The 14,035-nt window shown below is 46.1% G+C and overlaps 1 protein-coding gene across 1 annotated transcript in view; it reads left to right on the top strand.

Annotated features, from left to right (window-relative positions):
* The window catches only part of ell (elongation factor RNA polymerase II), a 52,475-nt gene extending 39,951 nt beyond the window's left edge, over positions 1-12,524 (top strand). The window contains exons 7-12 of the mRNA XM_088907901.1: positions 1,077-1,173; positions 2,122-2,725; positions 4,842-4,908; positions 5,067-5,238; positions 6,173-6,217; positions 6,357-12,524. Coding sequence (XP_088764027.1) covers positions 1,077-1,173; positions 2,122-2,725; positions 4,842-4,908; positions 5,067-5,238; positions 6,173-6,217; positions 6,357-6,473 — 1,102 coding nt within the window. The 3' untranslated portion in view covers positions 6,474-12,524. The remainder of the gene's footprint in view (positions 1-1,076; positions 1,174-2,121; positions 2,726-4,841; positions 4,909-5,066; positions 5,239-6,172; positions 6,218-6,356) is intronic.
* The last annotated feature ends 1,511 nt before the right edge of the window (positions 12,525-14,035 follow it).

The following is a 14,035-nucleotide window of genomic DNA, read 5'->3' as shown; positions in this document are numbered from 1 at the left end:
GGAATTTAATCCCCCCCCCCCCGCGCATGAATCGGACCACCGTTTTCCTTGAGCGTGCACATGTGCGTTTTAATTCTTGCATGACAAAAGTAGCTTCTAGTCAAAGTTGTTACCAGTAAAAATTCTTCAGATTGTTCGGGGGTAATATAGACCTCATGTAGACCAAACTGAGCTCTGCTCTAAAAGTGGAACGCCATATCTTCGTCTGTTTATTTGTGGTTTGTAATGTGTAGTTGTCAATCAAACACGTCACTGATTTTGTGATCTTGCAGTTGGGTATTAACAAATCTGCTTCCTTATCGATGTCGACTTATTTTGGGGGTTTGAAAGAGCTTTGTGGCAGAGCAGAGCCTTATATTTGTAAACCGTGCAGTTGAGCGCTAGGCTGATTGGGACACAGAGCCGTGCTTTGCAATCTGTGCACTTCGTGAACCTCCTTCCACTTGTGAACCAAGTGACTAAGACACAAGTCATCAGGGCTGGGCTGCCAGAGAGCCAAGTTAATGCAGCTATTTGCGTTGCAGCAGTTCCAGAAGCAACCCAAGTGACATTTTCCTGTTCAGATCTTTCTGTGCTGGTCACCAGGGTCCGGAGTGAAATAAGACCTTGTTCTGCAGTATGCATCTGTGCTCCAGATCTCGGCAGTGCTCCTATGTGCTTGACGTGAAAAATGGATAAAATGAGGAAGTGTCGGCTCATTGTGCAACATAATCCTTCAGTCACGTTCTTTTTGCTGTGTTATGATGAGGTAGTAAAAGGCAAAGCATGTTCTGACCTTATTTGTTTTTGTTCGGGAGATTTTAGGACACCTTGTGAACAGCACAATTGTTTGAAACAGTTTTTCCACAGCTTCAAAGACACAAATGGGCTTGGTTTGCTCATGGACAGACTTCAAACACCAGTAAACCTTAGGCATTGTTTCAGATTTAATTTAGCTGACTTTTTGCTTGCTCTAGCTGTAGTACTCCACAGAACAAAGATTCCTTTCTACCTGATGAGTTTCCTCTGGGTTGCCTCTGACTGACGGGAGGTGTAGCTGAGCCGGCTCCTTACTGTGACTTTCCTTACTTTTTCAGGAAGCTGTGTCAGTCTCAGTCGCAGAACACGCTTGCAGTCCCTGGGGAGGGTCCTGCCAGCCCCCCCAAAGACCTCGCCAACTCTTCCCCGTCCCAGGTGAGCCCTCTGAGCTGCACGAACCCCCGCCTGCCCACCTTCTCCTTCCAGGCCTGAGACCGTGCTGGGCCCTTACTCCCGTTTCCTGAGCTGAGTATCAACAAGACCACGATGTGCAACAGGGATGAAATATTTCAATAGGACTGTTCATTGTAAATCAAGGCACACAAAATGGGCACGAAAATACACTTTCGTTTCACAGGATCTTAACGGTGTCTTGCTTTTTTTGCTGTGCAGAAAAGACCAGGTGTTTTTTTCGGTTTTCCAGTTACGTGCTTTTTGTTGCTGCATGACAGCTTTAAAAAAAGATGGGTCAGACTCGGTCACAATGCACAGTTCATCCCCAAGCAGCTCAGATGTGTCTACGTTTAACCTCATTTTTGCAGCTGTAATGTCAATTGAAGTATTTTGTTTTGAGGTACCTATTACAGAGGGCTAAGTGTGCACTCCAGAAACAACAATCTCTGACATGGAGCAGTGCTTGGTGCTCAAACCTCTTGGGACTCCGGGGTCCTTTGAAGACCCTTTGTAGACCTTGATCCACTCACACATCACTCTATGCAAGGCAGGGTGATGAGGTAGTTTGAGTGACCTGAGTTTTCTTGAAACTTTACCAGACAGCAGGTTTAGCACTGCACCTGCACCTGATAAAAACAAAGATGAAAGTCGTTTTCTCATCTTACTGACTTCGCTGCTGTGAGGGACTGTCGGGTACGGTCGGTTTGACTTCAGTGTTTGTTTTTTCTGCAGCCCGATTATAATTTTGGTTTGTGCTCTTTTGTAATTGTGCATATTGCTATAGTGAAGCAAATAAGTCTTCCAGGTTCTTAGTAGACCAGTGTCTTAGTCTCTTGCCAAGCCTTGCACAATCGGTGCCATTTGTTGCTGTTGCGTGTAGAAACAAGACCGTTCTGGTGTCTGACTGCTGGTTTGATTGCCTCCTCCTAGAAGCGGCCGGCTGTGGAGTTTATCGACCCCTTGGCCAACAAGAAGCCCCGGATATCCCACCTAGCCAGTAAATCCGCCAGCACCTTCAACGGAAAGCTTAACCCTTCCAACGGCAGGGAGAGCGCGACGGTGGCGCAGCCCGCCGCTGGCGACTCCGCGCCCCCCGCCGCTCCCGCTGCCGCCGCCGCCTCCCACGTCCCCCTGCTGGACATCCCGCGGCCCTGCGACCCCCTCTCGGACGTCAGCAACGACTCCAGCCACAACGGCCGGGACTGCGAGGGCCAGGAGGCCGCGGTCGCGGAGAGGCTGAGCCAGCCGCCCCCCTCCCTTTCCGGATCGGCGCCCGCCCTCGCCGGCGCGGGCGACCCCCCCGCCCCGCCCGGCGACCCCCGCCTCGCCGGCCCCCCGGAGGACACCGGCCCCGCGGCCTCCGCCTCCTTGCACGGCAAGTCCAAGAAGAAGTCGAAAAAGCACAAAGACAAGGAGAAGCCGAAGGAGAAGGAGAGGAAGGCCGGAGAGGAGCCGGGCACGGAGCAGAGGAAGAGCTGCGAGCCCACCGGTGGGTCTGAGGCCCTGCAGAGCAGTGTTCCACAAAGCAGCACAGGTAGGAGCCCCGGGCCCTTCGGCGTGTGCGTGTCTCGTTCCTTACACCCGCCCGTTCACGAGCCACCGGCATCGCCCTCGCCCAGCGCGCGGGCAGCTCTCGCCAATGGCACCGCCAGGCTCGGACCTCGGCAGCGTTCCTGCCCCCTGGGCGCTCGGCACCAGCTGACCGGTGTCGAGGTCGTCCTGGATGTCACTGGCAGGTATAGGGGGCATGTGCAAGCTCTGTCTTTTTTGCAGCGTTTTCTCCTGGACACGGTTTGCCCATCTTTGGCAGCGTTGGTGGTATTGGTTGGTCTTTTGCTGTACTTGCAGCAAGTATGAAGCATTGCTTCCTTAGGTAAGACGGATAAAATTACACGGCTCTGATTACCACACGCTTGACAGACTGGACCCTTTTGATGGGGGTGGGGGAACAGAGATCAAAATAGATCAGAAGGCACAGGCTGTTACTGGACCTGCGTCAAAGAGAAACGCTGCCAGGGTGTAAGTTTTTGATTATCTCAAGATGTGGATAATCAGGAGACCACAAATAAAATGGAAATTTCCTGATGGAGATCTATGCACATGTTGAAGATGGCTGGGCCTTGCAAATATACAGATTATGGATGTTAACAATACTCACATAATGTGGAGTTGGCTACAAACAACAACAAAATCCTGCCTTTGCTTTTACTGTGTGTTGGTGAGACGCATATATTGCCAGCAGCCGTATCACCCTGCAACTCGCAACTGGCAACCCACTGAAGCTTGTCAGTAAGGTTGCTGCTGGAAGAGGTGTTAATGGGGCCAGCAGGGGGGCACTCACCCTGTGGTCCATGTGGGTCCTAATGCCCCAGTATAGTGACGGGGACACTATACTGTTAACAGGCACCATCCTCCGGATGAGACGTAAAACCGAGGTCCTGACTCTCTGTGGTCATTAAAAATCCCAGGGTGTTTCTCGAAAAGAGTAGGGGTGTAACCCTGGTGTCCTGGCCAAATTTCCCTCTGGCCTTTACCAATCATGGCCTCCTAATAATCCCCATCTATGAATTGGCTTCATTACTCTGCTCTCCTCCCCACTGAGAGCTGGTGTGTGGTGAGTGTTCTGGTGAACTATGGCTGCTGTCGCATCATCCAGGTGAGGCTGCACATTGGTGGAGGTGAAGGGGAGTCCCCATTACCTGTAAAGTGCTATATAAGTGTAAGCAATTATTATTATTATTGCATGGGTGTGTGATGCTGCAGTACTAAAGCTCTGAAGCCTGTGCTGACCTCTAGTGTTCACATTGCTGTATTACATCACTAGCATTGGGGGTTGGAATGCAGAACTGGCAAATTGTTACATTCCTGTCTGGAATACTTGGTGCTTGGATTTCTCAGTTCAGGCTATTTCCTGGGACAAGTATAGTGAATAGTTCTTAAATTCTTGCTAAGAAAGCATGTAGCTCCTCCTGAAGCTTGAATCATGAAGCAAGCTCAAAGTCCCCTGTGAAGGGGACTGTGTCCCCTAAGCAGTCTAGGAGATGCTGTAGGTACCTTTTTGCACACTCTGGGAGTGTTCAGAGGTGATTAAGTTCTGGAAACCGGTATCTTCCAGTTGGTCTGAAGAGGAATATCCTTTACTCTTGCTAAATAATGACAAATCTTGGCCTCTCGCAGCGTCAAGAGACGCTTCTGACTGCAGCTGAAAAGGTGGTTGGCTCTGTGTTTTTTTCCCTGGCCAGTCCTGGTCTATTGTGGATCTTGCTGTGAAGATCTGTAGTGCCAGTGAGGGGAGGACTGAGTCCTGAAGTACTGCTACCATCACAGACAAGGCCTTGCTGCAAGGGCTATCAGTCTGTAGGAACTGATTTTATTGATAGGGAGGCTGGAGATATTTTTGTACAGTATTTGCGATGGGGGAGGGGAGGGATTAAAGATTAAAGCTTCGAGACTGAGTTATTTTTCACATGCGTAGGACTTGAGGTATGCAGGACATACCTAACAGTTACTGGCTGCTTTTAGCTTGTAAGTAGCTGTTGTATTAGAAGAGGACAATCGAATGCAACGCAAGTAAAAGAGAACTTGGCCTTTTTACCAGCTGTTGGGGAAGTTCATGCAGTTGTGAACATCACTCTTCTCTTTATTCACAGACCTGAATGGAGTGTGCAGCAACTCCAGTGTTCCCAAATCAACATCGGAGATGGCAGACTACTTGTTGTAAGCACCTCTCTTAACTTTGTTCTTCAAACAAATGCGTTCCAGCCCAGTTTACTTAGGTGGCAGACCAAAAAAAAAATCTGTTCAATCCTAATCTCTCCTCTTCGCTTCTTCTCCTCTTCCATCCTGCTCCGTTCTCTTCCTCCGCCTGTGTGCAGAAAATACACAGTGATCGCATCCCAGGAGCAGCGGCAGAGCTACAAGAACGACTTCAACGCGGAGTACAGCGAGTACCGGGGCCTGCACGCCAGGATAGAGCGCATAACCCGCCAGTTCACCGTGCTCGACTCGGAGCTGAAACAGCTCCAGCAAGGCACAGACAAGTACAAGGTACTTGCCTTTCACCCTGCCAGCTGGCGAGATGGACAGCCTTGTCCTTGCCCTGGCCTGAGGATACGTGTGAAGGCAGGCCTCACGAGAGAGTCCTTAAACATCGCTGCTCTGGAGACTGGCCAGGGGTCGGGGCTTTTACTCATTTTAGCCAGCTGGGGTTCTCAACCAGGGGTTTGGGATCTCCTTGCACTCTTCAGTCATCACCTTCCTGGTCTGCAAATAGATAGGTTTTGCCCCCAAACCTCACTGTATGTAAAATTCATCGCTCTGCTGCAGTGGAGCTGCTCAGTGAGCAAGAGTAGAGCTGCAGCAACAGTGAATCATTTTTGCTTATAAAATCACAATCGAGTGAATGGGAGCTGTATTTTTTTAATAGCCTTTTTTTTATTTAAAGCCACCTCATATAGAATAGGTCCTTGTGTATTTTTCACCTCTTGGCTTCTAACTGTGAGCCCCTCGACCGTACAAATGGAGAGAGGGAGAGCAAGGAAGTGTGCAGACTCCTCCAACCCACCCACTTTCAGGACAGACGTCTTTTAACACCTCACAGGCAAAAGATCCGCACCAGATCAGTGCTGATTGGTGGAGAGGCATGACATGCCTGCAAGAGCCCAAGAGGCTGAAAGCTGAGTCCTTATCACTTAATTCCACCCTATACTCCTATATTCGGGGGAGGGGGGCACTCAGCTACTATTTGTGTATTAGGAAGTCCTATACTGTCTGCTAATGTGTGACTTAAGGCTTGAACTCATGATCACAGGGCTCAGCCTGCTGTCAGCCACCAGAGATGCCTGTATGTTTTTTTTCTTGCTGAAATCAGTAGTTTTTAATAACCGTAATTCAGATTTGGTGTATAAGAGTTTAGTGATGCACCTGTTTTTAGTCTTTTTCGTTGAGGTAAATCCCATGCATGTTTCTTTTCTCTTCACAGACAATCCATAACCAGATTTTGCAAGAGTATCGTAAAATTAAAAAGGTAAGGTTCTACAAAGAAACCTCATTTTCATGCCACTGTCAAGTCAAACTGAGCATCGTAGTGATGAAAGTGCAACTCCCAGCCAAATTGATCCCTCATCACAAGACTAATTTAGTTATTTGTTTTTTTTGCTTTACAGACTAATCCAAACTATACCCAAGAGAAGAATCGGTGTGAATATCTACACAACAAGCTTGCACATATAAAGAAACTGATAGCAGAATATGATCAACAGCAACTGCAGAACTGGCACTAGTACTGTTCTTTTCTTTTGGTGTTTTTTTTTGTTTTTTTGGTGGGGCTGGGGGTTTTGGAAACCAGGAAGAGAATGAGCGGACTCTGCTTCTGTCCGAAACACTTCGTTTCAAAGATGCCAAGAAGGGAGAGTCTTGGTCGCCCTCAGTGGGGACCGAAGTGGTCGGGGAAGGCACGATGAGGGCATGACCTGGCATGTTTCTAACTCCAGGGGGCAGCATCACACCTACAATTCCTTGTCTTAAATTTCATTTTGTTGTTGATCTCTCCCCCCCCCCCCTCCCCTAAAAGGCACAGGAGTCTCCTAAAAGTGTGAAAGGGAATTCCAGACCCTTTAGGAGATCTCCCAAAAATGAGTATTCATGCTTAGGAATCTGGGAGCTCATAGCTTTGATAAGGATTCAGCAGAATGTATGCCAAATGTTATCAGTTATTTAAAAGAGAATTTAAATATTTTTTCTTCCTATTTTGTTGTAATGGAAGGTTCCGATGCAAACGCATGTGAATAAGTTGTATTAAATTTACTCCTTTTTTTTTAATTTATTCTTTTTTTCGGACTTAAATAGGGATTATAATTTGTTAGAATTTTACACTCCTCCACACCAGTGCTACGAAACAGTCTTTTGGTTTTGTCTTCTTGCCCTGTCAGCCATTATTTTTTGCAGATTCTGCCTAAGAAATTCATGACCCTTTGTTGGAGCTCTGTTTTTCTTTTTAAAAAGAAATACCTTTCCCTGGTGAAAGCAGTAGGATGTTATGCACCTGCGCTGGTGCTAATCCTTAAATGTCCTTACCATTATCTGGCAGCAGTTATCAAGCTCACCATCGAAGATTCTGACTTGCTTGAAGAAAAGCAAGGAACAAGTTTCTTTCTGTCTGTTTGCCTGACCTGATGGGATCAGTTGTTGGTAACGTTGAGGTCATAGCCTTTGACCCTGGTCTCGGTTAACATTGTCAGTGTGATCTGTTTTGCAGTGGCTACAAGTCAAAACAAAGCATTTGATATTTTAATTGTCCCTCGGAGGATGTTTAAAAAAGTCTCTCATGAAACTCAAGTTCTGTCATGTGACAGTAAAGCTTTATATGCCAAAAAACTATTTTTTTTCTCTTTTGCTTTTTGTTGTGCCCTTTACGTTTCACCTTTCATCACTGAATTGTTGCTCTTATAAATCAGCACCATGGATTTGTTGCTTATAAACCTCAACACTCCAGTGCTGGTTTCCCTTACACTTGCACTGGTGTTTAAAGCATTTGCACAAAAGGAAAAGCTTCGTCATCTTGATGCATCTTGAGAGAAGAGTTCTGGTTAGTTGCTGTACAGTTCTGGTATTTATTGTACAGAATGTAGAGATGGAAAGCATTTGTATGCAAACATTTCTAGCCTCTACATTTACAAAATTATCCTCTTGAGTTGGAAATTCCGACTGTTGCCATACTTGAAGGTCTCAAAGATTGTTGACCCTTATATTTTAATGGTCTTGAATCCTTGTGTAACTGAACCCAACTGAATGACTGTAATGAGTCTGAAATTTTGAAGCTGTCTGCTGTTGCTGGTTTATAACCAATCCGTGACTCCTTTTGTGAATGTTCAGTGTAGTTCACCATCACTTATTTCCCCGAGATCCCAACTGGCTACTTTTTAGATGCACTTTTTATGTGAACATTAATAATCCAGCACTTTAACTGTGAGAGAACGCCTTGTCATGTGCACCTTGGGATCAGTCGTGATGCCAAGTAGCAAGAGATTTCCTCATCCCCGTTGGAAGTTTGCCTTTGGCATTCAGGCGTGGTTCTTGGAGAGTCAGGTGCTTTACAACACTTCTGATTTTAATGGCTTCTACATAGAGCTCTGGAGGAATATGTATAGACCTTTTCCTTGAGGGTTACACGTGTGTGCTGTGTCCGTGGCTAGAAGCATTTACGGAGTTTGCAGCGAGCGTACACCAGGGTGGACGGATATAATGGCACATTTTTTTTCCTTCATCTGCCATTCATTTTCCAGCTCATATTGCCAACGGTATTGATCTTCTGTTTGTAGAGGTGTAGGCGGGGGGGGCAGAAAAAATAATCTTAATATCAAATAACACTTTTGTGACCGTGGGGGGAAAAGCTTCTATGAATACAGTGCATCAAAATCTGAAACCTACTCCCGCTTCTGTCTGTGCGAGAATGTATGTACATCGCAGCCTTTCATCACATAAACACACACACAAACTGATGTGTTTGAGATCCAGGGCCCTCCATTTGCCTATGGTGCAGGACTAGCCTTGAACTCTTCTCTTTGGCTCATTAACCGCCCTGGCCTGCTCAAGACATTGTGCGAAGTTTGTCGCTATTTTTAGATGTATTGCTTTGAATGTTGGCTTCGGCAAACATGAATTTAACGCTGCACGAGTTAATAATTAAGCCCTTTTTCGTTGAGGTTTTTCTGTTGGCTCTGGTGCCATGCTGCTTTTCCATGTATGGGGGATGACTGCAGCTGAAGGACTGCCTCTCGGAGAGCAAGTAGCTGTGCCTTGCTGATGCAACCGTTTCTTCTTCATCCTACCCCAGCCCCAGCTTCTGCTGACCCTGCTATCTGCATGCAGTCAGGCAACTAGTGTTGGCATCAGCCTAAAAAAAACACTCTGCCTGTGGTAGGGTGAGCCTGCCTTTTTAAGGGTATAGTAGATAAGACGCGTGCAGCCTCTGTGTACCCAGTGTCACCAGGTGTTTAGTTTTCAATGCATCTGTACTAGATGACATTATGGAACGATTCGCTGTTGTACTTGGAGTTAGGTTTTATTTTTGACATTGCTACTGTCAGGCACGGGCAGTAAAGACTCCACTGCATTTGTAGAGCTCATCAGAATGTATTGCTAGAGTCCTTTAAGTCCCATGTTCCTGATATCTGTAGCCTGAGCTGTCTGTGCCAAGATCACCCACTGCGTTTGAGGAATGAGCTGTTTTACACATGGAGCTGACAGAGGGGTTAACACTTTTAACGCTAAAAACCCAAAGCAGGCTTTATAGAAATAAAATGAGATTAAAGCTGATTTTGATACTTCATTCAAAAAAACTTCCATTTGTATGATTTGCTGTTAGCATTACGTGTCCTTAGATTTTTAAAACATATTCGGCTGACTGGAGACCGTGCACAAGTTTTAAAGGTTTGCAAGTATTAATGTTTGCATATTTGCTGTGTAAAGAAAAGTTTAAAACCTTTTGAGCATTTCTGATGCCAAACTTCCTTGCAAAGAAACTAATGTAGGTTTGGCATTTCCCAAGTTTGTACAAAACTAAGGCAATGTAAGAAATTTTAAAACTGAAATTCCTTTAATTTAGAATTAATCTCTCAATCATCAAAGCTCTCTGCACTCCTACATTGTCAGTAGTCTTTAAAAGAAAAGCTCCAGGCTTTTTGTCAATTTAAATCCCTGAGGCGTCTTGCTATATCTGCTATATTCAGTTTTGCTGTTGTAAAATCGTGATTGGATAGAGAGGGTAAGCCGTTTCGGAGGGAATAAAATGGAGATGGCGACAGGATTCTGCCTTAGTGTCTGTGCGCTTTGTGAATCTCGTTCATGCTCACAGGGGCTTGATCAGAGTCGCAGTGCGTTATTTTTGTCCAAAGTGATACCAGGCAGCCAGGCACAAAGATGAAAGCTTTGTGACCTGACCTGCGCAGCCTACCCCCTAAAGCAAGCAATTACAACATCGTTTGTGCATGGTGCAGCTGAGAAGCAGTGGAAAAGCCCTGCAGCTGCAGCTTGGCCAGACTATCCGGCTCCTCTGTCACTGGGGAAGACTGCGAGGAGGGGGACCGAGTTCACTTGTATCGCTCTTCAGTACAGGCAGCAACCTTTCCCACAGCTATTCAACAGGTAGCCTTGGTCATCAACTGACTGCGGAAGAGCTTGTAATGCATCACTAGGAATTATTTAAGGCTTGTGTCTGTTTAATTTGATTAGCTTTTCTTTAAAGGGTGGTTTACAGCCACCAAGACAAAGCCATCTTCACCTCAGACACTTAGAGTTGCCCAAGAACCTTAATTTCCCCCCTCAAAGGGCACTGCATATCCAAAGTCCTGTTTAAACCCTTTTCATCTCAGTGCATTGTTACACCACGAGAGCTGGGTAAAGGTTTGAACCCTCGTTGATTGAAAGACGGCGGCACTGTGTAGCTCACCGTGCCCCTGTATAACAGGGGTATCTCATCCTGGTCCTGGAGAGTTTCAGTCTGGCGAGTTTTGTAGTTCACCATTAAATCTGAAGATGCAGAGCAGCTCCTTTGTGATCAATTAAATGGGTGATCATTAAATCATTAAGAAACCATTTAGGACTAAAATTGAACTCCTCCTGAGTGCTTCTCTTAATTGAACAGATTACTTGCTTAACAGGTGTCCCTGGTCTCTGAAAGGACTAAGCTATCCAGGAGCACAGGGGGGGAGGTCCCTGCTGTAAAGCCAGAGACCTTGAGGCCACCGTGAGGTGAAGTGAAAGCTAGGAAGGGTGCAGCACCTGTTGACTGAGGACCTGAGGGTGATCTCAGACGCAACTCCACCAGCATTGTGCTGCACATTTTTGTTTTTGGAGGGTCAGTCTTCAAGCTTAGCAGTGCTTGTTGCGGGAGAATATTGATGGATTTTTCCATTTGCTGCTTCCTTCTGCATCCTCATGGTTTTGCTTTACCGGAGGCTTCATTGCATTTTCTTCATCACTTTGGCCCTTTTGTTTTCCTTGGGGGGGGTGGGGAGCACTTTCAAACCATGGTCAGAATAGATATTCTGGTTTTGAGATTTTTCCTTCTGCCTGGTGGAAATGCAGAATTCCTCCAGTATTTGCACTCGCGTTTCAAATCTGTTTTTGGCGGTGGGATGTTGCTCAACAAGTTGGAGACCTTGCTGTGCAGCTGGTGGCCACACGAGGGGGCACTTCCTCACAGCAGTGGTGCCTGTGCCAGCGCACAGACTTACCCAGCTCACTAACAAGGCATTGCTTTCACAGCTGCTCTACAGATTTTTTTCATTTTGACTTCAGGAGCTCTGCCATTATGAAGCCAATTCTCCATCTGCACACTCATGCAGTGGCAACATGCATCACGGGCGACCAGCACGTTACCACGCAAGGGACTGAAGTATTAGAATTGTTCTGTCTTGCAAACTTGCTGTCAGTGTTTTTCTTAAAACAAACTCTTGTCCTTCATCTGAGTTGTGCTGGCTGTTCACGACTGGATCCCTTGTCCTTCTGATGAGGACTTGCCAAAAATCAGTCAGCAGGAAAGTATTGGAAGGATATATGCTGTTACAAATACGCTCTAAAAATGTGCTTTTTTCATGCAGTTTCAAAACCAAAAAAGGAATATTGACTCGATCACTGTTCGTACTGTTTTCAGCAAACCTTTTCGGAATTAAGGGGTTTTGTTCTCATGTAATTCTTCAGAGTGATTTTTGCCTGTTAACTGAATTGACACTGGAAGAGTGACGGTTGCGGTAGGTGTAGGTATTGTCACCCTCTTTAAACCCTTAACAGTTAAATCACTTTTAAAACTTCAAAAAACACAACTTGTTTTATGCAGCACATTATGGTCTTTGGAATGGCTTCATTTTTGCAAAGACACCTGCTTTTCAGTCCCTTTGATTTAATCTTGCAGTTGCGTAGATTAGTTTTCTGGACTGGACTGCAAGCAGTGCACATTGCAGTTGCTGTTAAAAAGTATTCACCCCCCTTGCATAGAGAAATGTGCACAAGAGATGGATCCAGGGCTGATGGCAAAGAGGACAGAATCAGAGAGACAGCTATTGCGTCGATATTGGCCTCTTGTAACCCACAGCTTTAACCGAGTGTTAATGCACACTGGAGCCATGAGCTACCCCAGACTCTGTGAGACACAGCTGAAACGCTGTCTGCCGGACAGTGCTGTTTGAAGGGTTTAATGTTTTTTTTCTTAAGGGAACCGATGACTGTATTTGACTGTTTCAGAATGGAGACAGTTTGTGAATATTTCTTTTTCCAAATGTAACCCATTTGTGGGTCCAAGTAAATTGTTGTATTAAAAAAATATATAAATAAAAGTGAAATTCACTTTTTTGTTTTGGTGTGTTTACAGTATATGTATCTCTCTCATCCTGCTGCTGCAGTATGTCAGTGGATGCTCAGAACCAGGTTTTCTGGTTTATCGAATCTGTTTGTCACCGTTTTGCTACTGCAGCCAAAAAAAACCACCTTTGAGTGTAACTATCAATGCACTGTACAGAGCATTTCATGCCCTTTAGAAAAGAAATTGGGCAATCCAGTATGTAATAAAGTGAGTGAGCAGCGCTCCTTAAATGTGTGCCAGCTGTTAATACTGATGGGTCTCCTGCCGTGGCTGAGATCCTTATGCAGCTCACTCAGAGACTCTCTCTGCTTGGCCTCTCCGTGCTTACCGCACATCCCGGCGCCAGCACTGAAGAAACTCCCTGCAGCTGATGCTCCGCTGGAATCGGTTCCATCCGCCGCCGATCTCTGTCCCAGTGACGCAGGACCTCCACGGCATCTTCCGTCTTTCTGAAGCTCACCCCCCCCCCCCCCCCCTCCATTTTCTCGTAGCTTCCCTCTCTGGTTCAGTCGCCTTCTGTTACATAACCTCTGTTGTTCTCACAATCCTCTCTCAACCCCCCTGCCCCCCTCCTCGTTCCAAATCTCTAGGATTTTTCCACTTGCTTTTTTTCAAAGATTAGAAGCCAGGAGGGTGCAGTGATTTAGTCCACGCTGCATATATCTATTATAAAAATTGCCTTTAAAATCTTTTTTTCCCATTGTGCTTTCTCTCTCTCTCTCCTCCTGCTACCAGGGAATGCTCTAGAAAAACGGCAAGGAACAGAGCTCTCTGATCCTAGCTGAGGCTGTGCCATTGCAGCACACTGGAAGATTCCAGGTGTTTTCATGTCTTCAGTGGTCCGTGTGCAATTTCTTCCCAACCGTGCCCTGATGGCTGCTGGCATTGACTACAGCCTCTGTTCCGAGGGGCATTGTGGGAAACGGCAGAAGGCCAGGGTGGTGATGGGAGTTGAGGAGTCGAGCTGGAAGATGCGGACTGACGTGCCGTCTTTTACCCACAACTCTTTTTGATTGCTAGTTTGCCTGCGATATTTCAGGCTACCCGGCTGCAGCTTGTTCATGGTGGCCACCTCTGGTTAGTTCCACTTTCTTTTGTTTTGCAAAACAAAATGCTGATCTGTTGACGTGTCTTTAGATGCACCTCATCTTAAAGCCTCTTGTTTAGGTGCTTGAAATGAAGATCCTGTGCCTTTTTTTCCCCTCTCACTTTGACTGACTTGAAAGCTGAGATCCAATAGGAGGATTTGCTCAGAACCTGCCAGTTCAATCTGGACTCTTTTTTTTCCTTTGAAGCAGTAATATTTACTCATTGCAGGTCCAAGTTCAGGCCTGTAGACTGACCTGAATTTGAGCCCAGAACTCCAGAGCCCAAACATTTATTTATAAACTCAGGGTGCTGTGCAATACTCTATGCATAACGTGTTTAAAGTACACAATAAATTAAAAGGTAGGGTATAGGGATAGATTGTCTCCTTGCTAACTA

Source organism: Atractosteus spatula, chromosome 28 (genome assembly GCF_055471065.1).
Source record: "Atractosteus spatula isolate fAtrSpa1 chromosome 28, fAtrSpa1.hap1, whole genome shotgun sequence".
Classification (NCBI taxonomy): domain Eukaryota; kingdom Metazoa; phylum Chordata; class Actinopteri; order Semionotiformes; family Lepisosteidae; genus Atractosteus; species Atractosteus spatula.
Note: the sequence above shows the minus strand (reverse complement) of the source record. Positions and strands in the feature narration are given on the sequence as shown.